Genomic DNA, 22,802 nt, shown 5'->3' with positions numbered 1-22,802 from the left:
ACTCCCTGTACTCAGGGACAAGAGCCCATGGGGTTCTCCTGCTGACCGACTCAGCCTGTCCCCACCCATGCAGGGTTGCAGCAAACCTCTCAGGACTCCCACTTCTCCCTGGCTCCCCAGAAAAGGAGAATGAGCTCCTGCCGGTGGCAGCAGCCAGCTTTAGCCTGGATCTTCCGGAATAACTGTCCGCCTGGTGTATCCCCGGAGTCTGCGGAACAGTGTCAGGTAACTCTGGTTAGGGCCAAGCAATGTGCCCCCTTTATTGAAAACTATTACAGAGGCAGCGGCTACTCCGTGAGAGTGGCTCCCCAACGTCTGCAGGAACCCAGAGGGAGCCTAGACCAGGTCCATTTCCAAGGGTCCCAAATGAGGAACTCGCTGCATATGGCTGAGGGGACATCATGATACCCAGGCAGCCAGAGAGAGGGGTCCATGTGCCTTTCACACAGTGGTGTTAAATTGCAACTTCAAGGGGGCGGAGACGCCAGGGCCTGCCTGTCGGAAGGTGCACCCGCTGGATGAGGCCCCATCTCTCTAACCACTTCCTCTTCCCCTCCGACCATCCCTGTGCCAGACCACTGCACCATCAGGGGTGCGCCTCCCTCACCCCTTTCCCAGCTGGAATCTCCTGGTAGCTGGAGGTAGGCAGGACAGGCCTGCTTCCCATCTAAAGCTTGGACAGGGGCAGGTGGCTGCAGGGCTTTGGGTCCCCATTCATGGTGGCCCCAGCTCTGCTGTCAGCTCCTCAACCAGCTGGTATCCTTGTTGACTGTAGAAAAGCGGATCAGCTTTAGGCTGGGCGGCTGGGGCTTCCTGTCATCCCAGATGTACTCCGGGGACAGCACCTTGGATGGCTTGTGTGAGATAAAGTGGCGGTTCAGGTGGCTCTCCTCTTGCCAGATGGCCATGATGCCATTGGCTTTGTCTGTCAGGATGGCCATATGGCAGACCCTGGTAAATTCATATACACTGGCCACTCGCCCCCCAAAGACTGCCCCACCATAATAGAAGTCTCCCTCGCTGTCGGCCACAAAGGCAGTGGAGGCTCTCCTCCGCTCGTAGGGGAACTGCTGGCGGGAGGCAGTGAAGTAGCCAGGGTGAATGGCAGCCACAAGGTCCCCCAAGGTCTCAGGACCCCACAGGTTCCTGAACACCATGTCTACATCAAGGCAGAAGAGGTAGTCTACCTCCCGGTGTGCCCTCTTGGCTATGTGCAGGCTGATGGTCTCCATCCGGCGTGTGGAAATCTCCTCCCAGTGAGAGTGACACCTGATGGGGATGATGCTGAGCAGCCGGCCAGCGCCCAGCGGGACCCTGGGAATGGCTGCAGGGTCGTGGGTGAAGATGTAGTAGTGTACGCGGTAGCCACGCATGAAGAACTCCTCGGCCGAGTCCAGGAAGTGCTGGACAAAGTGGGTGTACCTGGTGGCGACAATCCTGCCATCCACTGCTGCCCTTCAGGGCCACTGCCTGGTCCCCACCATGTGCTGGCATCATGTGGGCCACAGGTTTTGGGCTGTCAGGCCGGGGTCCACTTGCTGGCTGCCTCCCTCCCGCCGTCACTCAGGTGACCCTGGGCTCTCGTCTGTCAAGTGCCCACAATCCTACTTCAGCTGAGCATTCCCGACCTGAAAACCTGACTGCAGAGTCTTATTTTTTAATTTTTTTTTTTTGGTACTGGAGATTAAACCCAGGGTGCTTTACTACTGAGCTGCATCCCCAGCCCTTTTTATTTTTTACTTTGATACCGGGTCTTGCTAAATTGCTGTGAGCCTTGCTGTTTGAACTCTTGATCCTCCTGCCTCAGCCTCCTGAGCCACTGGGATCACAGGCAGGTGCCACCGTGACTGGTTAAACACACTGTCTTTCATTGTGCACTTACTATAAGTGCCAATGTTCTCGGAGAGTCTCGTGATGTTCTCATAGTTGCCTACAGGAATGCCCATCTTATAGGCAGCACCACTGAGGCTAAGCTGGAAGAAAGGAGCCGAGAAGCAAGTAGGTGGCAGAGGGAAGGGAACGTGGGTGGTGGATGCTGGGTACAAGGAGTGGGCGTGGGTGGCCTGACCCCGCAGGGGCCATTCATCATCTGGTCTGTGCCTTAGACCTCGGGCCCCATCGGGGTCCCAGTGGTAGCTCCTAAAGGAAGGGCCAGGTAGAGTCAAGAAGAGGAGAGCGGGCAGGGCTGAGGCCAGGATAGGGAGGCCGGCGCCTCCTGCTGCTCCACCTGGGCTGTTCCACCTCACCTTCCATGCCAGGCCCCGCCTTGCCCCAGCAAGCCCACCCCATCACCCTTCGCCCTGCACCTTCCTTGGCCTGGCACCTGTGCCCTACAGGGCCTGCCTTCCCCTGCACTGGGAGCTCCCGTGGCTCAGGGAGACCCGCCCGCCCACTCACCCCCCACTCACTTCCCCACGGCAAACACGGTGACTCCGATGGTCAGGTTCAGTGGCTGGTAGATGAGCTGCAGCAACTCTGGGTTGAAGGTCCCCTCGGAGACAATGGGCGCCAACCAGGGCGTGAGTGTCAGCAGCTCCGTGGGCCTGGTGGCAGGGGAGGGGCCAGTGCTGAGGGCCTCCCTGGGTGGAAGCCTTGGCCACGTCCTGACCCGCCTCTTGTGCTGTGTTACCGGGGGCAACCCCGTGCCTGCCTCTGGGTCTCGGGTTCCCCATGTGGAAAGTGGGGTGGCACCAGCTACCTCACAGCAGGACAGGGAGGACCGGAGCTGGCACCAGCATGGGGCACGTCTAGAGGAGCCAGGTGAGACCCCGTGGGCTGGTATCATCTGCTCCTCCAGCCTCCTGTGGGGCAGGGGCTATGATCCCCTGCACAGGAGAAGCTCCGCGCCATGGGCTAACCTGCCCGAGGTCATGCGGCCAGTGACAGGACTGGGTCCCAGGCCACCCAGACATGAGCACCTCCAACAACTTACAAATCAGTGCTGTCACCCACCCCTGCCGATGCCAGGTCTCTCTGTGCCTCCTACCTCTGCTCCAGCAGCTTGGGCTGAGGGTACAGAGGCCTGCAACCAAGAAGGGCCAGTGTGAGGGGAGGCAGCCCCCCTGGGACGGGAAGGGGAAATGACAATCTCTTACTGTGCCACAGGCTGGAGGGGCTCCTCCCCCTTGTGCTGCAGCTTCAGGTTGCTGTGCAGAGGTGAGAGAGAGAGAGAGAGAACACGCGGTTAGTTCCTGGCAGGAGGGGGACCGCCTGGGCTGGGCCGACTCCTGCTGACCTCCCCACAGCTTCGTTTTGGGCTCCTAGGGTGCGGCCTGCCCAGGGCCAGAGGGAGCAAGCACTAAATTGCCTAGTCTGGCCTCACGCTTGCTGTCCTCCTGCCCTAGCCTCCATAGTAGCTGGGATTATGGACATGCACCACTACCTCCAGCTCTCAGTTGGTTTTATATAAAGGAATTCGTCCTAGGTAACCCGGTGGGCCTAGTCACGTTAGTCGAAGGACCGCAAGGACATAACTGAGGAAAAAGACGTGTGGCCTTGGACCGCAGGGTTGGCTCCTGCCAGTGAGTCCAGCCTGCCCGGAGGCCCTCGCCAGCACAGGTGCCCATTCTGGGTCTCCGTGGCTGAGACTGACACCTTTCTCCCTGGCTGAGACTGACACCTTTCCTCATCTGTGGAACAGGAGCCATCCTGACCCAAGTGGCTGTGTGAACAGGAGCCAGCCATCCAACAGGAGGAAGGACGTGCCCAGCATTGGCCAGCACTCAAGAGAGGGCAGTTGTCCTGGCCACTTCAGTGTCCACTAGCTCCAACAAAGGTCACACTGAGTGCAGAAGTCACAGGAGGTAGCAGGGCTGCAGGCCTGGCCCTGGGCTTGGTGCCAGCAGACTGAGGGGCCTGGGCCAGACCCTGACTCCACGGGCTCCTGTCCCTCCTCTGCCTGCCACAGGGAGTGGGCTAAGGCTCAGAGAGGTTAGAGGCCTGCCCAAGGCTGCCCAGCAAGCAGTGGTGGTAGAACTGGCTCCAAGAGGCCGGGTAGACAGCCAGGAGGTGGTCCCAAGGGTCAGGGACCAGAGACGGGTCACATAAGAGGATGGCTGCAGCCTCCTTGAGTTCTCCCACCCCTAGTCTGGGGCTTCCTTTCATGTGGCAAAACATACGAACGTGAGATCTGCCATTTTAACCATTCTTAAGCATACAGTTCAGTGGCACTAAGCACGCCCATGTCGTGGTGCCACCCAAAGGCACTTGGTCCCCAGTGCAGCGGTGTTGAGAGGGGGGGCTCTCGGGAGGGGACGGGATCCTGCACGCTTGACCTCTCCGTGGATGAGTCCCTCGGTAGATTCCTGGCTCATGGTGTTAGTGGCAGGTGGTAGAAACCGGCAGGTGGGCCCAGTGGAGGGAAAGTCCCTGGTGTGCCCTGGAGGGGCATTTCTTGTCCCCACCGTCTCTGTTCTCTCTGCTCACTGGCTCCCATGAAGCGAGCACCTCTGGTCTGCCACGTCCTTCTGCCATGAGGTCCTGCCACACCAGAGACAGTGCGGCCATCAACCATGGACCAAAACCTCTGAACCCTGAAGCCAGAATAAAGGCTCCTCGTTTGAGGACTTTCCTGGGTACTTTTGTCCCAGCAACAAAAAGCCGACTGATACGACTGCTCTGTGTGTCTAGAATGTTCCCTTCACCCCAGACAGAAACGTGGCACCTGTTAACAGTAGCTCCCTATGGCCTTGTCCCCAGGAAAAGGACCACCGTGTCACTAGTGACCGTTGTCTAACTCTGCTTCCTGAATCTGACTACCACAGGGACCTCTTTTAGGTGGACCCACAGTCCTCGTCCTTTTGTGATCGGTCTCTACTTTGTTATCTCTTTGGTCGTGGGGATGAACCCAGGAGCACCCTACCATTGAGCTACAGCCCCAGCACTTTTAAAATTTCATTTTGAGACAGGGTCTCGCCAGGTTGCTGGTGACTAAAACACTCAAGGTCATTCCAAGGGATGTGGGCTGTGCGAAATAACCACACAAGAGACAGAAATACGTTTTTCTTTGGGGGGTCCTGTGATGGCTCCTCTGACCTTAAGGGTCCGCAGAGAGAGAGAAAAAGAGAGAGAGAGAGAGCGAGAGCGTGCGCGCAAGAGCATGAGAGCGAACACGCTGACCCCTTTTTTTGAGGAGAAGTATTCAAATGAGGCCAGGGGTCAGGTTTCAGGGGGCTGAGTCTATCCTCATGATGTCCACTAGCAGGTTGACTGACATGTAGAAGGACTACACCCAAGGACAGAGTAAGAGAAGGGGACACACAAAAGGCGTCTCCATGGAACATTCTATCCCAAACAGGGCAAGGGGTAATATCACAAAGGAACAGGTGAGCACAGCTCCACACATGGGGCTGTAGGAAGGTGATCCCCCACTCACTGTCTTGTCAGGGTCACCCTGAGGATGAATATGCTGGCCAAGCCACGCTGGTTGGTGGGAAACCAAAACCATGAGACCCTTTTTATGTAATTGGGACTTTGCATTTTCATGCTGATGTTTCTGACAGGAGGCATGAGTATGCTAAATGCCAAACAAATAAATTTCAGATGGCTAGAACATAACAGGTAGTTCATGCCTTGGAGGCTGTTCTACTACCCCTCAGCATATCAAGGACAAAGTAGAAGGCTCTTCTTCTATCTCAGTACATTGTGGACAACAATCACCCTTTGAAAGGTCATGAGAATTTTAGGCCCCACATCGATTATATCAACTAGAACCCAAGCCCATATTTCCAGCCTCTTAGAAAACCTGATCATTTTGCTTATTTTACAAAGTTCACCACATGCAGTCTCATTTTTACATTTAGGAAAGTTAAAACATATAAAGATATATTCCTCTCTTTTTATAAACCCTTTCTTACTTTACATAGGGATATATGATGAGCATAGTTAATATTGGTGGAAAGTGGATTGATGTTCAGAACTTACTTTCTATTGAGAAAGATTATAAAGACATGAGAACTAGTGCACCTTGACTGAGAAACAAAGAAACTCTTTGAGAAAGCAGCTCAACCAGTTTTATGAGAATAAATTTAGGAATTAACTAAAATAGCTTTATAAGACACAGTTTTAGAATAATGTTAGAAATATTATTTTATTTAGATTCTTAAGTTTAGAAATTCTTAAGTTTTTAGTTGTATAGGTTTCTGATATGTTTTAAGAATGATTCATAAACTTTAAGATATTTTAAATATAAGATTTAAAGGGACTTTTTAAATGGGAATTTTAGATTAGAAATGAAGTACAAGTGTACTTTAAACTTAAAGGTTAATGATTGGTTAGGAGACTTAGAGTCTGGTTACGTAGTTTGGCATTAGTTAATAAGAAAATAACATATCTTGGGAAAAATAGTAAATCTTGGGAAAACCTGAAAAATGTAAATTAGTGACATATTTTATTAATGACTCTGTACTTTTAATAATTATATAACTGAAGGACGTATCCTGGAAAAATGTAAATTAATGTTACATTTTTTGTACCCCCAGTCATGGTTAAGGGAATGTCATGTCTTGGCAAAGTTTTAAATTATATAATCAATGACGTATTCTGAATCTATAATGATGAGAAAAATTGTAATAAAAGATGGCCCAGAGAAAGCTGCATTAGCTCTCTCTCTGGAGATTGCTCCAACGGAACGACTCCTGTCTCATCTTTTCACCGACGCCACTCATCCTTCAGGACTCCCTGGACCCGCTAGGGCAGGACCCCCGGCAGGGGATGTAGGAAGGCACGACCATGCACGAAGACACTGTCACGTGAACCCTAAAGATCGGGGCTATCGTCTGGGTTCCCTAGGCAACCAGATCACAGAGTGACCGACAATGCCACACCACTCAGAAGGGGAGACAGACACAGTCACGTGCTAGTCGGCCTCCCACACGGTCTCACTTAGTTGCCCAAGATGGCCTCAATCTTGGGATCCTCCTGCCTCAGCCTCCTGAAAAGCTGGCAATCTAGGCGTGTGCCACTGTGTCCAGCTGAGTCTCTCTTCTTGAACTGATGAATTTTCAAATTCAGCTCATCTATTTGGACCTCTGCCCTCGTTTCTTACAACAGCACTTCAGGTCTCTTCTCTCCACAAGTACAAATAGGCACCAGCCACACTGCGGCCTCAGACCCAGGAACATAAAAGCTGGGTCTGGGGGTGCAGCTCAGTGGCAGGGCATCTGCTTAGCATGAGTGAGGCCCTGGGTTCCACCACCCAGCACCAAAACAAAAAAACCCCAAACACTTCATATTTCTAAGCCTCTGAAGGTAGTAAATGGAAAGTAAAGGAATCCAAAGGAAGAAAGAACTAAAACAGACACAGGTTTTCAGTCTATCATAGAACCATCCAACAGAACCAAGAGGCACCCTGGAAGAAAGAAGGAGCAGCCGCCCTCCGCGCCAAGGCTGAGGTGGCGCACGACAGATGCGACCAGGACAGACCAGGACAGAAGAGGAAATGCAAGTGACGCCCGCCATGGGGGGGGGGCTTGTGGGTGGTCAGGGGAGTGGAGCTTAAACCAGAGAGGACACGGCCACCTCCGGAATCAGCATGGTGGCTCTCTTTTTCTCCGCAGCACTAGCGGGGGTGTGGTAGAGGGTGGGCTCGCTGGACAGGCAGGGTGGGGGCAGGGCGGGTGGGTGGGTGGTGGTTCGCCTTTTCTTTTGTCTTTTCTGTTTCCCAGCTTCCCAGTTGCTAGGGCTGGACACTGTGTGAGTGTTGAAATGTGACCCCTGTTGAGAGGCAGGAAGAGGCTGGACACTGAGCCCACCATGGCGTTCAGCAGTGGGCCTCAGGGAGGCCATCAGGGTTGCTTAAGGTGACCAAGGTGGGGCCCCGCGAGTGCATCTGCTGGCTTTACAAGGGGGTGAGAGACCAGGAGGTGCACATGCACCCCGTCTCTCGCCACGACTCTCGCCACGGTCCTCTTGTGCTGTCTGGGAACTCTGTCCACAGGAAGGCTGTTGCTGGGAGTCTCCCTGAGAACTCCCCGGGCCTTTCAAACATGGCGGCTATAACTCCCTGGGCCTTTCAGATAAGGAGCCCCTAATGCAACATGGCGGCAGGCAAGTTGCCAGTGGGCGGATAACAAGTTGTATTGAAAACCTTCTAATTGGTCCTCCCATCTTCCGTGATCGTGGACAACTCGTGCCCCCCATGAATCTTATGCAGGGTGGACGTGCGTGCACCGTGGGTGATGATCTGACCTTTACTATGATTGGCCCTGGGGAGCTTCCTGGTTTAAGATAACTGACTCTCACTTTCTATATAAGCTAGAACCAGCTTGCAGTAAAGTGCTTCATCTTTGTCACTGCTATCTGTGTGTGTGTTTTAATTTCCGATGAACCTTGGCCTTTCAGCTGTGACCTGATGCAGCCCTTTGCCCTTGGACTAGAACCCTGAGCCAACATAAGCCTCTTCTTTTTAACTGGCCAGCCTGTGGAGGTGTGTAATTAGCAACAGAAGTGACCATGGACCACGGCCCTAATTTACTACAGTCTCTGTTTATAACAGTGCAACCTGCCTTGCTGCTCACTGGCTGACCATCCAGATGTGTGACTTCCTGTGGCTGTGGAGTCAAAAGCCCCCAGGGCCCAGATGCCCCTTTGAGTTGTCCCAACTCATTTGTTCACTCTTAGCTGTTAAAAAAGCAGAGTCGCCAAATGAGGAAGGTGTTAGTCAAATGTCAGTTTGTTCCTGAAGTCCTCATGGAACACATTGAGTGAAAAGCCGTGTCCTGAGAACACTGTCTACTGGCCACCTGCTCTGCACCAGGGCAACGCCAGGCTACGTCACCACATCCAGGTTCTGTGTGGCCCAGGAGGGGACCCTCACCCATCCCATTTTAGAGCTGTGCAGCCTATATAAGGCCAAAGCACACAGGGCACAAAGATGCGCCAACTCAAGTGGCCATCTCGCGCCACATCTGTGGTAGCCCGTACATCCCTAGACACCACAGCAGTTCAGCAGAACACCAGCTTAGGACCCAGGAACTGCAGACAACATGCCCCTAAAATCACCTGTGTCTCTCGAAATGTGAGCATCCCCCAGGGGCCCCAATTCTCATAGCCCCATACTTACAAGATCTCTGGGCAGGGGAGGTAGTAGGGCACATAGGAGACGGGCGGCCAGTTCCTGACATAGGCCCTGGGAAGGAAAGACACCTGTTGACCCAGGCTGACACCCACGTGGTGCACGTTACTGGAAGTGAAGAATACCAGTGGTGCATTTGGGGGATCCCCTGTCATTCTAAAGCCTGGTGGTCTTTAGGACAAGGTCTCCTGGAATTCCCCGTGGACACCAAAGGGCCCTGATGTAGCTATTTGCTCACCCATACCAATTTATTCCTGGGGCATGCATGGGCTTGACCAGTTGCCCACAAAGCAGTGGGGTGAGGCGCAGCCCCAGGAGCTTCTCAGAAGGGTATACTGGGGGTGAACTTGGGAGCATGAACAGGAGCTGCTCACCGACACGGGTAGAAGGATGGTCTAGGCAGAGCAGATTTCAGGACAAAGGTGGGAGGACCGTACACGGCAAAATTCAGAAGCTGAAACTAATTAGGTCTGGCTGGGGCTGGGGCTGGGCCTGGGGAAGAGGTGCCAGAAGAGGTTGGTGGAACCTGGAAGACCTTAAGGTGGTCAAAGTTTGGGGTTGAGGTGCAGAGGCAGGGAGGGTGGGGGTCCATGGGACAACTTACCACAGGGCCCAGAGGCTTGTGCCGGCCAGCAGGCAGAGCCCCAGGCCCAGGGCTGGTCTCCAGCGAAGCATGGCTGAGTGCTGCACCAGAGCCTGGCCACCTTCAGAGACCGCTGGCTCCTTGGCCAAACAGTCCCTTTCCTCCCAGGGCAGTCAGGCTCTGAGCCTGCCTCTTGGTGGTCCTGAGATGCTGAGGTTCCCCAAAACACCTGCAAAGGAATGCTGTTTATTCCAGGGCAGGGCACCCACTTCTGCACCTCTCTCTCTGTGACGTCCTTCCCAGCAATGCAGATCCTAGGCCTCTCCTCCTTCAGGTCACTCCTGGCTGAGGCTGAGCTTCCAGGCAGAGGCGGACAGGTGGCAGGCACTCAGTGCTTAGCTGAAGCTGTGGCTGGGGCAGCTCTGGTGTCTCGCTTTCTCCCTCCGGCCTAGAAGAACAGAGGCCTGTCCTCCCAGGGGCTGGGAAGCTGAGGCGGAGCTTAGAGGATTCTCTGTCCAAACAACAACTGGAACCAAGCCCAGCATCAGAATAGCAGGAACACACCTAGTCCCCTGGGGTGCGCAGCAGGCAGCTGGGAGATTTCTGGGGAAGGAATTTCCTTCAGGAGGAGAGGGCGACTAGGTTTTCCAGGGGACCACTGGGAGGCGCTTCGGCCCTCACTGGCTTGGTGACCTGGACAGCCTCAGGGTTCTGGCTAAAGGGATTGCGAACAGCACGCAATTGTTATTGTTCCCCAATAAAAGTAGCCTTTTATTGGGGAACAAGAGATTCAGGGGAGAATTCCATCCAATGAAGGTTGAGGGGGGGCTGCACTCCAAGGTCAGGGTCAGTGATTGGGCCCCCGGGGTCAGTGGTCAGGCACACCCCCACACGATGGGCTCTCTCATTAGGAAAGGGCCGGGAAAGCTTCGACACAGCCAGAGCGCCTCAGATCCTTAACGGGAGTCACCCAATCACGTGTCAGAATGGCTTCCCACAACGTACCCCTGTCCCTACCCAAGGAGTCGGCTCCGAGCACTTAGCAGCGCACAAGCGGGGTGCGCGGTCTCTGGGCTGGGCGGATAAGTCCCTGGGGTGGAAGCCGCGCGCCCCGCCCTCTAAACGGCAGCAGGCGGTCGCCCTGACTCCACCCCCGCGCCCCGCCCCCCCATCGCAGTCGGGTCAGCTCCGGTGTCCAGCTGGCAGGGTCTGAGCCCCGCATTCTGGGCTGTGGCGTCACCTCGGTGTATGGGACTCCGCCTGGGAGGCAGGGTGCGGGCAGCCCAGCTTGCAGTGAGAAGCCGGGACGGACCAGAGCAGGAGGGAGAAAGGAAGGCATAAGGGTGGGTGGCTAACGGGAAGGGAGAAAGAAACGGGAACTTTAAAGACGCTCGCTCCCAGAGCGCCTTCTTCAGTACCCCAGAAGTTCTCATGCCACTCAGTATTCCTATGTGGCTGTTCCTCTTCCTGGTCCTCAGATTTTCACTTGTAAAATGGACATATGAAGGAACCCATCCCTCAGTTCCATAATGAAGTGATCCTAAAATGGAGTGGTCTGTTTTCTTACTAGCAATCCCAGAAGGCTGAGGTATGGGTTTAGAGAGAGAAGTGGGCAACGTCCTTTCAGGGGCTGGCTAAAGTCCCCTCTTGACTCTAAGGCCAATTCTTGGCCTCCCCACCACACACAGACTCTCCACAATTGGCCCCCAACTTTGACCCATCTCTTCATTGCCAGGACACTTCCTAGCAACAAGGGACTCCATGACTAAGGACACCCTAGAGTGAGCTGGGCACCAAGACCCCCAGGCCTTCACCTCCAGGGGAGTGAGGAGAGCATGCAGAGCTTCCCCAGCCATGGAACTGTGCAGAGGAGGCTTGGCAGTGTGCACCGGGCCTGGGAGCTCAGCAAGTGGGCCTCACCACCCTCACCTTGAGGAGGCACTTCTGTTTGGAGCAAGGGCCAGAGAGTTCTCCAGTGTGTCAGGAAGAAGTCTCTACAATCTCAGGTGAGACTTAGACTTTGATTTTTGCCTGAGGGTGGGCAGCAACAACCGACCTCAGCTCTCAACCCATGTGCCCAGGGCTCTGCCTCCAATTTTCTAAGTGACCTTGGGCAAAACCTCAGTTTCCCTACCATGAAAGGAGATGACAGGTACCTTCAGTGCCGGTCAAGCACTTGCTCCTGGAGCCCTGGTTGTGGGTGGGGAGTGCGCAGGTTCACAGCCCACAGGCCCCGCAGCAGCAGAACCCAGCTGGGAGAGGCGGGGTCCGCAGGCTTTGAAGCTGGAGGGGGCCACATCCTGAAATGGCTGAAGGACAGCCTCTCTCCTCCTAAGGACAAGGACAGGAGACGGTGATTTGGATGTCATCGCTCACCTACCAAACTGCAGCAACTTGCCCAACACCCTAGAATCAGAATCCCTTGCGCTGGCCAAGGGGGATGGACACTCCCCAGTGGTAGCAGCCAGTCTGGACTGTCCGCCAGTGGTGGATGGTGGCTCAGGCGTGGGACCCACATCCTTCCCTTTGATCCAAGTTTGTCTGCTTCTAAATCCAGAGGGAGGATGGAGATGTGACCAGAGCTCAGGGCGCAGAGCTCACATGCCTCAGAGCCCTGCATGGGACGCTGCCAGCGTCCAGCAGGGGGACTTCTCGTCCCTGGCACAGCCAGCGCTCTGAAGCCATTTAAAATGATGGTGTCTGATGAAGCCCCCAGACTGCCATCAACACCCCTGAGAGGGCCATGAACCGTGTTAGTGGGGTAGGCTAGGATTTTAAGTAAAATAAACCTTAGAGAGAGGCTTCCCAGGCAGGGCCTGTGTCGGGTGAACTGCTGTGTGTGTTTGTGTATGTGTTTGAGGACACTGTGTCATGTGTGAATGGTGTCCCAAAGGGGGAGGAGAGGGGGCTGGAAGAAAGGCCAAGGAACAGACCAGGGGACACTGGCCAGAGGTTTCTGGTATGCCAGTGTCAGAGATGGAAGCCGAGACAGCCCAGACACCGGTGCAGGTGGCTCTGGACCTCTGACACCCCTGCTGAGCACTCCCTGTTCCTGGGGGTGGGGGGCCTTACACCTCAGGGCCAGAGGACTGGCCCAAATCCCAGGTTTGTTACCACTTACTGTCCAGGAGGAGTCTTTGCACCCCATTTCCAACTCAGCTTGGGAAAGCTGTAGTGCCACCTCAGAGCCCCTCTGCAGATAGATCACCCCCAGTGCACACTGGTGACAGCCCGTGGACAACTGTACCCTGGTCCCCAGGCTGGCTGTGCCAGGCAGTCACCTCACCCTGTCTGCTGCTCTGTGGGTGGCCAGGCTCTAGGGGCGCCTCTCAGGCCTAATGCCCTCCTGGCTGAGCTGGCAGAGCGTGGGCAGCCCCTGGCTGAGCTGGCAGAGGGTGGGCAGCCCCTGGCTGTGTAGGGGGTTTCTATACAAAGTCTCTGGAACCTTCTCCAGGCCCCGCCTCCACAGAGGTGGGGGTGGAGCCATGGCTGCACCACTCTGGCTGAGCGTCCTGGAGACATCCGTCTCTCCCTCCCCTTTGGGTTCCTTGTTCGCACTCGCACACGGGGCCCCAGTCCTGGCCACCTCCTCCCAAGCAGGGTGGGGTCTCCTACATGGAGAGCCTGCTTCAAGCTGAAGGGTCTGTGCACACGGAGCTGCTGCTTTCAGAAAAGAGGGTGGCAAGCAAGGTCCAGCAAAGGGTCCTACCTCGATCAGGGACACCTGGGGTGACCATGCTGCTGATGACATGGACATGTCTCCTTGGCCTGCCTGAGCCCACTGTGGAGCCTGTTCCCCAGAACACCATATCCTTTCTCTCTCCCTGGACTCTCCGGGCCCCCTGGGAGCTTCTTCTGCAGATCAGCGATGCGGCCACCAGTGTGAGGGTGTCAAAGCCCTGGGACAACACTCCACCTGTGGGGACAGAGCTCACCCAGGTGATGAGTCTCCAGAGAAGCTGAGGCTGGATGTCCACCCAGGACTTGTTTACCCGGGGCCCCCACTGTGGCCCCTGCTCTGCCTCCTATAGCCTGGCTCAGGCTTCCCAGAGTCATCAGCCACTGAGTTCTCATGTGCTGGCTGGACCACTTGAGCAGGTTGTCTTGACCTTCTGGATCTGAGTATCCTCATGTGCAAATGGAGGCAACAGGTCCATCTTAAAGGGGACCTTTGCATGTGATCACACAAAGGCATGCAAGGTCAAAGTGCAGATTGTTCGCAGGTAAGAGGCAAACTGCAGGAAGAAGCAGGAGTTGGTGAGGTTGGGGAAGGGTGGAGACCCGCCTGTCAGGCATTACACATGGACACAGGCAGAGACACCGGGCACAGCCGTACCCAAGAATATGTACTCTCACAGACACCCACCTGTTTCACACACACACACCCATACACAGGCACAGGAGGAAGACGCTGCGGTCACACCTCCGTCAGGTCTGGGAGCAGAGGACAAGTGAGGGGTGCGGGCCAGAGAGCAGCAGGGCCTGTGGGGGCCTGTTCCTGAGCCTGGAGCAGGAAGGCCCTGCCTGGGGGAGGTGGGCTTGGAGGCCTTTCAGAGGCCGGGCCAGCAGGCTGATGGGGCAGGAGCGGGGGCAGGGGAGAGAGCCAGCCAGGTCTCCAGGGTGCTCAGGGGTGCAGGGGGGAGACGGGGTGCTGGAGGGAAACAGCACCTTGGCGCTCAGGGGCCGGGGCTGTGGGCGCCATCACGTAGCCAGGGAGGTGTTTGGGGAGGGGCTGGATGCTGAGCCTGGAGTTTAGGGTGGGACAATGGGAGGTTCAGAAACTGCTTTTGGTGGGAACTGAGGCCTGGGCCTGGGCGGAGACCCCGCGGAGCACATCAGGACCAGGGCTGGCCAGGCTCCCAGGGAGGGAGGGCCCAGGAGCCGTCTGCCACCCCCTGGCTCCAATTCCCGGGTGACCACTTCCCTCTGATAACATTCTCCTCTGGACAGCCTTCCTCGGAATGGGTCACGTGAGTCAGTCACACTGGCTAATCACACAGATTAGCTCCGTGCTGACCTTTCACCTCCATCCAAGCAAAACAGCGCCCTCCCCTGTGGCCCAGGAGCCTCAGAGCAGGTGGGGCAGCAGGGTCCTGCCTCCTGGGCGGCCTGGCAGGATAAATGGCGGCTGGGAGCAGGAGCACAGAGGTGACCTGGGGACCATGCGGCTGCTCCTGCTGACCGTGGGGCTGAGCCTGCTCTCGGTGGCGCGAGCTCAGAAGTTTCTGCTGACTCCTGCTAGCTCACAGGAGGTGATAGCCCTGGGGAGGGCTGGGGTGGGACCTGGAGTCCCAGGTCAGGCGTCTGCACTGGTGCACTATGGGAATCCCAGGTGTACCTTTGTAGTGCCCTGTCCTGTGTCCTTGGTGACTTCCTCTGGCACAGGAGGGGTGCTGAGGATAGCAGGGTGCCTTCCTGCCTTCTGTGAGGTCCCCCAGAGTCTGAGGGGCCGTGGGGTGAGGCCTCTCCAAACTGTCCGTGGGCTGGGTCTTGCCCAGAGACTTACTTCCTCCCTTGTCAGCTTCTGGGCTTCCGAGAAGCTTCTGGTTCTGCAGCTAGGATTCCATTCAGTGTTTTGTCTCCCAGTGAAAGGCTCAGGGTGACCCTCTGTATCACCATGGATTGTCCAGGAACTTCTGATTTTAAAAAATTCTGGTTTGTTTTAGGACAAGACTTAGAGCCCTGGAGATACCACACACCAGCCCAGGCCCACCTCTGGTGGACAAAGGTGCCAGGTGGCTGCCTCCTTATCCTGGTGTCCTTGACCAGGGAGCTAAACTGACCGAGTCCAAAACAGACCCTGGGGTCAAGGGTGGTATCCAGGAATCCCTGCTCACTTTAGCAAGGAGTCAAACTCCTGGGTCCATACAGCTGGCCCCCAGAGCCTCCCCATGGTTCCCTCAAGTCTTCCTGTCCCCTCTCAGGGACTGGACAGCTGCTGGTCATTCTGTCCACACCCAGCTCCCTTCCATGCCCTTTCCACACCCAACCCCTGGTCTGGATCTTCTCTGCACCCCTGCAAAGGCCCCAGGGTCAGCCACTCCAGGCCTTCCCCTTGGCCTGAGGCCCTGGGTGAAGGAGACTGATGAGGTCAAGGGCGTGTGGGACCCAGAGCCAGAAGGAGGCAGGAGCCAGTGCTGAGGCTGCTGGGGTCAAATGCTCAGGACCAGTCACTGTCAGGTGCCTGTCTCCCAAGTTCAGACTGACTGCCCTTGGTCTCTGGAGGACTTGGATGAGTCAGTCCTTGGAGGAGCGGGTGCCAGCAAGGGAAGGAAGCAGAGACCAGTGCCGTGGTCTGGTCACCCTGCAGCAGTGACCGTGGTTATCAGAGTAGCCATGCTTAGTTGATGCAGGATCAACATGTCCCCTGTGACTCTCCTGAGCTCTGTCCACTCTGTCCCTTGCCTTGTTCTCCTACCTCATCTCTCTAATAATGAAGTTCCACTAGTCCTTTAGGTGACTTTCTGGGCCCCTCTGGGTGGCCTGTGCATGGCCCCGGGTCAGAGGCCCTCCAAGGAGGTGTGTTGCCCTGGAGGGCCCTGCCCCAGCCTGCCTGGCTCGGCCTACTGCTGATGGAAGGGGATGTCCTGACCAGGCCTCCTCTGGCTCCTGGAGTGCCTCAGGCCTCAGCCTGCGGAGACCCCAAACCATCCTTCCTGCCTCTGCCCCCAGGTCAGCCCCACCTGGACCCCTTTCCCTGGCTCCCCTGCCCCTACAGCCTGCTCAGAGCTGGCTCCCCTCCCCCAGCTTCTCGGAGACTGGCACATCGTGCGTTGGGCAGGAGACTTGCCTATTCCCGAGGAGAAGAAGACCCACCCGCTGCCTCCCTTCAAGTTCGTCAGAAACAAGCTCAACAAGCTGGAGTTCAGGATGAACCTCATGTGAGTGCCCTGCAGGTGGCCCCTTCATCTCCCCCGCCCCTGCCCCCAGTCCCTGATCTCAACTGGTCCCTTGAGTGGCAAAATAGCCTCCTCTTGGGTTATCTCGGGAACCTGCCAGGCGCCCTTGGTAACCAGGGCAACGACACTCATGGGGACTCTGAGCTGAGCACAGGACTCCACTTGCCCACTTGCTGGTGCATCTCTGAGGTGCTCCTGTGACCCCAGCTCTCCAGCACAGCGTGACTTGCTCCTGGAGAAACCAGGTGTGGACACGGAGCACTCTTCTGCACAGAGACGGCCTCCGCCTCCTTCGGGATCTGCTCTGGGTTGTGCGGTCAGTAAGGAGCCAAGGCTCCAGCACCAGGACTCTCCTCTGGGAGATGCGTTTGGAGGAGCATTTGGGGACCCAGGGCAGGACCTGGCTTCCTTGGTGGGCAGAGGCCTGGGTCAGCGGGGCACCAGGCTGCCTGACCAGAGTATGGGTTACGGCTCTGCTGCCTTCCAGGCTTCTCCAGCTGTGCCACCTGGAGCACACGGGGTGAGGGATGTGGGGTCCTTGGCAATCCATGTCCTGGGGTCTGGGGCCTGCTGGGACCTCCTGGCCTCATCCCTGGACTAGGATAGGAACCTTCAGATGACTTCAGAGATCCAGCCTGGACCTGTGGGGTCTTCCTGGGATCTGTGTTCCTTCTGGGAGCCTGATCCTGACCAGCTGCAGCCACCCAAAGAGACCTACTTGCTTATAGAAGGGACCTTCTGAAGCCATTCCAGGCACTGGAGGTCCAGGCTCCAGGGGCTTGGGGACCTAAAGATGGGTCTCCTGGGGACTCTGGCCACAGAGTTGAAGAGTCCAGGCTGACTGTGGAGTGTTATGTGTCAGGAGGAGATGGGGGCTGGCCTCACCACTGGGGGCCCTGTGGGAGGCAGCAGGGAAGGAGGGGGCAGGTGTCCAGGGGGAGAAGCGTGCTTGGATCTGTGTTCCAGGAAACCCATTGGATGCATTCAGTTCCAAATGATCCTGGATGTAGCCTCCCGGGGCACCTTTCAAACCGGTAAGTGGCCAGATGTGCATTCTTTCTTTCAGTAGGGTCTGCAGAAGGACACCTGAAGGCCAAGTGGCTTGTGTTGCCCACAGGTTGGAGGCACACCATCTCTGTCCACTTCTTGCCAGGGAAGGATCACGCCATTGCCTACTTCAAGGGCAAGATACAGCAAACCTACCAGATGACGATGCTCATGGGTGCGCTCCAGCCTCTCGACCGTGTGGAGTTGGGTGTGAACCTCCAGGGTGCCGGCAGACAGGGTGCAATGCCTTCCAGTCCAGCTATCTGCAGTTCCCACCCGGGCAGCCATTTCTGGGACTCCTGAACTCTCGGTGGGAGAGGAGTTTGTAGATCTTGGCCTCTCATCCTCAGCTCTTACATCACAAATCCGCATACCCATGTCGCTCTTGGGCCACCTGGCCCTGACCCCTTCCTTCCCTGCTCAGTCAGCTGGTCATGCTCTGACCAGGGGACCTGTTTGAAGGCCTGCTTGTCCCCAGAGACATTGAGCAACATCTGGAGATGTGTTACCCTGATGACGGCTGAGCTGGGGCCCTGGCATCCTGGGGTGGAGGCTGGAGCCCTGTTCCCCACCTTGCTGTGCAAGGATGCCCCCACAGCGAGGACCCCTCCCTAGAGGTCAGCTGTGCCCAGGTGGAGACCCTGTCCCTGGCCACTAACCCTTGGAGCCATCTCCACCCTGAGACTAACAGCTCTCTGCAGCCTTTCTAGTCTCCACCAGAGTTCTCCAGAGCTTGGCCCCCAGTATCCTCCTGACAGAGCTGCAGTGGGCCCTTCCTGCTCTTGCCCATCAGCCCCTGCCTGTCCTGCCTGTCCTGTGTGTGCTGCACCCACTGTCTGGTCTTCTCTGCCCACAGCCCCCTGGGAGGCTCTGGACCCATAAGGCCCCAGTGATGGCTATGTGGGAGCTCTGGCAGCAGCAGGGAGACATGGACAGGGAGGCCTGCCCACTGGCCCCACTCTCTGATCATAAGCATGGACCTCAGGGGCCCTTGGTGTTACCTTGATGATGGCCAAGGCCCTTGGTGCTGCCCACACCCTCCAGGTACCCCCAGATCACTTCTAGATTGAATTTCACATGTCCCCCCATCTCCTGGTCCAGTGCAGGACATACCTCCACACCAAACAGGGTGCATGTGGAGTGTGGTCTTGGGCAGGATCTGAGCTGAGAATTGGAGAGGCTAAGAGCTCACAAATTGCTCTCTGCTGAGAGTCACAGAGTCCTAGGAACGGCTTCCTGGGGTGGAAGTTGGGAGGAGATGGGCAGGAAGGCAGTGTGCCCTGTCCGTGCCCAGTGCCCCCGTGTGAGCAGGGTGCCTCGACAGAACTTGGGGTGATGTGCACATTGCTAGAGGGGCCCAGGGTGCAGCCTCTGAGACCAGGTCTGCAAGGAGAGGTTGGGGCAGTGGGGGTGATGGCAGTGGGGGTGATGGGGGTCTGGAGGAGCTGAGGGCACACGGGGACAATCCTCAAGGATGGGCATCTTTGTGGGGCAGGGGTCTGATTCATGGAGACGGGACATTGACAGGTAGGCCCCACCCCTTCCCTCCTTCTGCTCCCCCTGTGGTCACACTCAGGGCTGTTTCTCCTGGAGTGATTGGGGTTTGGAGGGACAGTGTCCCTGAGCCTAGGATGTGCCCATGCGGGGAATCTTCATTGGTCCTCTGCTTGCCAGGGTTGGGGAGTGGCACCTCTTTCCTGTGGAAACCTCGGAGACAGGAATCCCCTGGGGCCCCTGAGCTCAGAGACATAAGTGTCTAGTCCCAAAGAAGACGCAGAAGTGGTTGTTGCCTGGAGACGCCCCCTGGCTGGCTCTTTCCCGAGAGGTTTGTGCTGGGAGATTCCATCCCAGTCCCTGGAGCCCCTGGCACAGTGGGCTTGAGTCCTCTCAGTGGCTGGAATCCCCTGGGGGAGACGACGGTATCTGGACTGGAGAGATAAGCCCCACCAGGATCCCAAGCTCCCTCTCCTCATGCCCCAGTGGACGGGGCACCACCTTCCATACCCACCTCCCTCCATCTGCCCTGCAGGCCGCACCCTGGAGGAAGACCCAGAGGCTCTGAGCATCTTTGAGAAGTTTGTGAAAGACAAAGGGCTGAACAAGATCACCACCCTCCCCACCTTGGTAACCAGGGGCCTCTCTTCTCCTCCCTTCACCTGTGATCTCCGTCACCAGCGGCGGGGCCTTTGGGTCTCCTTCCTCCTATTAGATGATGACCACCTGTTCTCATCCCTTGTGTCTTTCTGGGTCTGCAGAAGCCTGTGAGTTGCCCAGAGAGTCCTAGAGCAGGAGGGGGCTGCAGAGCACCCGGAGGACGGAGCTGAGAACCCTGGGCACCCTTTCCCTCCCACAAGCAATTCCCTGTGGCAAGAAAGAGCAGGGCCCAGCGCACGCCGCCTCACACCTCATCCTAATAAAGCTGGACAGTGGCCCCTGGCCACATGAGAAACCCCAGAGCTTGGTCAGCGTGATGAAATGAGGCTGGTGTGCCTGCTGGTGGCAGTTATGCACCTAAGGACTCTGTTCTCCCGCAGAGACAGGGAGACAGTCCTCTGCCCGCTGACGGTCACATTTCAAAGGAAAGGCTTTCAGGCCCCTAGGAGAGACCCTTTGGGTCTGAGTTAGTGACCAGTCACAGCTGCAAGCCCTTTTCAGTAAATGCTCTAAGAAAGGAGGCCAGGGGTTGGCCAGAGAAAAGAGCGAATTCTCCTGGCAGGAGGAGGCTCTCAGGCAGGCACCTGAGCGGGGCTGGGGTCCCCAGGGCTGAGGCCTCATGCTGCGAGGATCCTTGCCACAGTGAGGTTGTACCGTACAGAGTTTGTAGGGAGTTGTCGAGAGTTCTGGGGCTGTGATTCAACACTGTGGGTGTCGTACCCTAGAACCCATTCCTACCCACCACCCCCCCCCCGCCCCCGCCTCAGCAGCAGGAGGCCACAAATGAACAGTCTGGTCTCAGGCAAGGCAGGAGATTTCAGGGGCATCCATGGGGGATCAAGACATTCTGCGTAAGGTTTTTGTTTTTGTTTTTCCCTGTGACCAAAATGCCTAACAAGAACAATTTAGAGGAGAAGTTTATCTGGGCCTCGTAGTTTCAGAAGTCTCAGTCCATAGATGGCTGACTCCATTGGGCCCAAGGAGAGGCAGCACATCATGGGGAAGGGCCCTGTGGAGGAAGGCTGCTCAGCTCATGGCAGCCAGGGAGCAAGAGAGAGCAAGTCAGCAAAATATGACTTCCAAGGTCCCCGTGACCTACCTCCTCCAGTCATGCCTCAACTACCTAGTTACCACCTTGTTACTCCATTCAAACTAGAAAGGACTGATTAGGTCACAATTCTTACAATCCAATGATTTTATCTCTGGACACTTCTGCATAAACACAGGAACTCTTGATCCAAACCATAACACCCTCACTGTCATCTGGCCTTGCACAAATGTCCCAATTCTGTGTGTCAACCTGTCCCCCTATTGACCTGGGACTTCAGCAGGTTTGAATGCAACTCCCTAAGTAATTCTGAAGCCCCTGCTATTAAACTTGGGGTCTGATTTTCAGCCACTGCTGTCCTGTGGCTACAAAAGCCACATATAGTTTTAAGAACATGGTACAGCCTTTCTGTCCCCCGCCCCACCATTTTTTTAAATTAGTGCTTTATAGTTTTTTCTCTTCTTTCTAAAGACTTCCTTTAGAAGTTTCTTTTCTCTACCTGAGCTCAAAACTTGACATTTCCTTCCAGAAATCCCCAGTACAGTCATATTTTAATAAGCTTTTTCAATGATGTGACCAAAAGACCTGACAATAACAATTTACAGGAGGAAAAATTTATTTGGGGCTCATGGTTTCAGAAGTCTCAATCTATAGACAACCGTCTCCATTCCTTGGGGCCGGAGGTGAGGCTGGACATGACATCAGGAAGCAGAGGGACTTCTCCTCTTACCAAGGACAAATATAGAGCCCAAAGGCACACCCCAGGAGCCCACCTCTCCCAGGCACACCCCACCTGCCTCCAGTTACCACTTAGTTAGTCCCTATCAGGGATTAATGTGCCGATTATGTCAGGGTTCTCACAGCCCAATCATTTCAACTCTAAATATTCTTGCAGTCGCACACATGACCTTTGGGAAACACCTCACATCTAAACCACAGTCAGAAGCAGTCTCTCCATCCCTGGTCCTTCTGTGCTGAGGGCCATTACCAAGTAGGAATGAAGCATCGATTTCCTTGCCAGAGTATCCCATGTTAAATTTGCTGTGACCTTGCATGTGTGTTTGAGTAGGTGACCCTGCTCAATGACCAGGGTGGATCCAGGATTAGGGTGTATCCTGCAGTTTGAGGAAGTATCCCGCTCCTTGGGTTAAGGGCATTCCCAGTTTAAGACAATAGGGATTTTAGGGAAGTTGGAGGTTGAGGATTATTGCTGCTGGAAATAGGGCGTTCCTGCTACCTGAGCTCCTTTTGAGTTCTCGTGAGATTCAGAGAGTATTTTTTGGGAAGGAAGCCTCGTGGAGGAGGTGAATTGGGTGGCAGCAGAACTGGGATTGCCCCAGAGCGTGTGTGGAGGCCCGTGTGAGTTCGGGAATAAAGATTGCTGTTTGAATCTACAAAGCTGTGTGGTGGCTCGTGATTCTGTGCCAAGCCAAGACATTGGCACTTCTGGTTATTGTCTTTGTTTGCAGCCACGTGTTGGTTCCTTTCCTAAAGCCTGGCTTCCCACAGGGACTGTCCCTGAGCAAGCTCAGCTAACACCTGGAGGCTCTGGGGGGTCATTTTGTGGCCTGCACCTCCCACATCCCATTTTCCATCTGCGAGATGCCCCTGTGCTCTGCAAGTACGGGCAAGTACGGGCAACGTCACCCTTGCACCGTGGTTGGCAAGAGTGGGGACCGCCTTTCACTGAGGAGCTGACTGCGCGGCCGCCTGAGCTGGCGGAGAGGGCAGTGGGGAGACTGCTGCTCTCTGTCGTCAGCGGGGCGGGGCGACCCTGGCCCTGCCCTTCCTCCTGTGCGCTGGGAGCCTGGGCGTGCTCCTCCTGCCCAATAAAGACGCAACCCAAACCAAACATTTAGCTTTTGATGAGACAGGTCCATACTTGTGACTCCCATCCCTCTTCATGGGCTGAAATCAAGGGCTGCGGGGAGCTGGCAGAGCGGGGACATGTCTGGGCTCACGGCTCCTCCTCTCTCTTCCCAGCCAGCAGTGCAGGTC

The 22,802-nt window shown here is 56.0% G+C and overlaps 1 protein-coding gene, 1 long non-coding RNA gene and 1 pseudogene across 12 annotated transcripts; 2 read left to right on the top strand and 1 right to left on the bottom strand.

The window, feature by feature from the left end:
- Positions 1-230: 230 nt before the first annotated feature.
- GBGT1 (globoside alpha-1,3-N-acetylgalactosaminyltransferase 1 (FORS blood group)) lies at positions 231-10,049 on the bottom strand. Of its 10 annotated transcripts, none has more exons than XM_081272897.1 (6): positions 9,678-10,049; positions 9,062-9,127; positions 3,096-3,146; positions 2,987-3,022; positions 2,409-2,543; positions 231-1,422 (listed from the first exon to the last, which is right to left on the bottom strand). In XM_081272897.1, exons 1-6 carry the CDS (start codon positions 9,746-9,748, stop codon positions 738-740), a joined length of 1,044 nt encoding a protein of 347 aa, XP_081129023.1. In that variant the 5' UTR covers positions 9,749-10,049; the 3' UTR covers positions 231-737. The 10 variants fall into 10 exon arrangements, with proteins under 10 accessions (XP_081129023.1, XP_081129020.1, XP_081129025.1 ...); XM_081272894.1 differs by lacking the exon at positions 9,678-10,049 and adding an exon at positions 9,312-9,443; XM_081272899.1 differs by lacking the exon at positions 2,987-3,022.
- Positions 10,050-10,738: 689 nt separating this feature from the next.
- On the top strand, positions 10,739-12,468 carry LOC308638514. Its single transcript, XR_014019862.1, has 2 exons — positions 10,739-11,662; positions 11,993-12,468. It is a non-coding gene; the product is annotated as an uncharacterized lncRNA (long non-coding RNA).
- A 2,350-nt stretch (positions 12,469-14,818) lies between these two features.
- LOC308638506 (lipocalin-1-like) lies at positions 14,819-19,764 on the top strand (annotated as a pseudogene). Its single transcript, XR_014024383.1, has 5 exons — positions 14,819-14,908; positions 16,404-16,537; positions 17,522-17,589; positions 17,673-17,777; positions 19,632-19,764. The product of XR_014024383.1 is annotated as a lipocalin-1-like (transcript).
- The last annotated feature ends 3,038 nt before the right edge of the window (positions 19,765-22,802 follow it).

The sequence above is a fragment of the Spermophilus citellus genome (genome assembly GCF_964194105.1).
Source record: "Spermophilus citellus genome assembly, chromosome: 2".
In the NCBI taxonomy this organism is placed as follows: Eukaryota; Metazoa; Chordata; class Mammalia; order Rodentia; family Sciuridae; genus Spermophilus; species Spermophilus citellus.
This window is presented reverse-complemented; position numbering and strand designations above follow the sequence as displayed.

What these genes read in the sequence shown, in the direction of transcription:
- GBGT1 (XM_081272894.1), bottom strand. Translation starts at nt 9,430, where the DNA reads ATGCTCCCAAGTTCACCCCCAGTATACCCTTCTGAGAAGCTCCTGGGG. An exon ending in CTCCCCTGCCCAGAGATCTT is followed by an intron (nt 3,147 to 9,061) that starts GTAAGTATGGGG and finishes ACCTCTGCACAG; the next exon opens with CAACCTGAAGCTGCAGCACA. An exon ending in ACCGTGTTTGCCGTGGGGAA is followed by an intron (nt 1,423 to 2,408) that starts GTGAGTGGGGGG and finishes TGTCGCCACCAG; the next exon opens with GTACACCCACTTTGTCCAGC.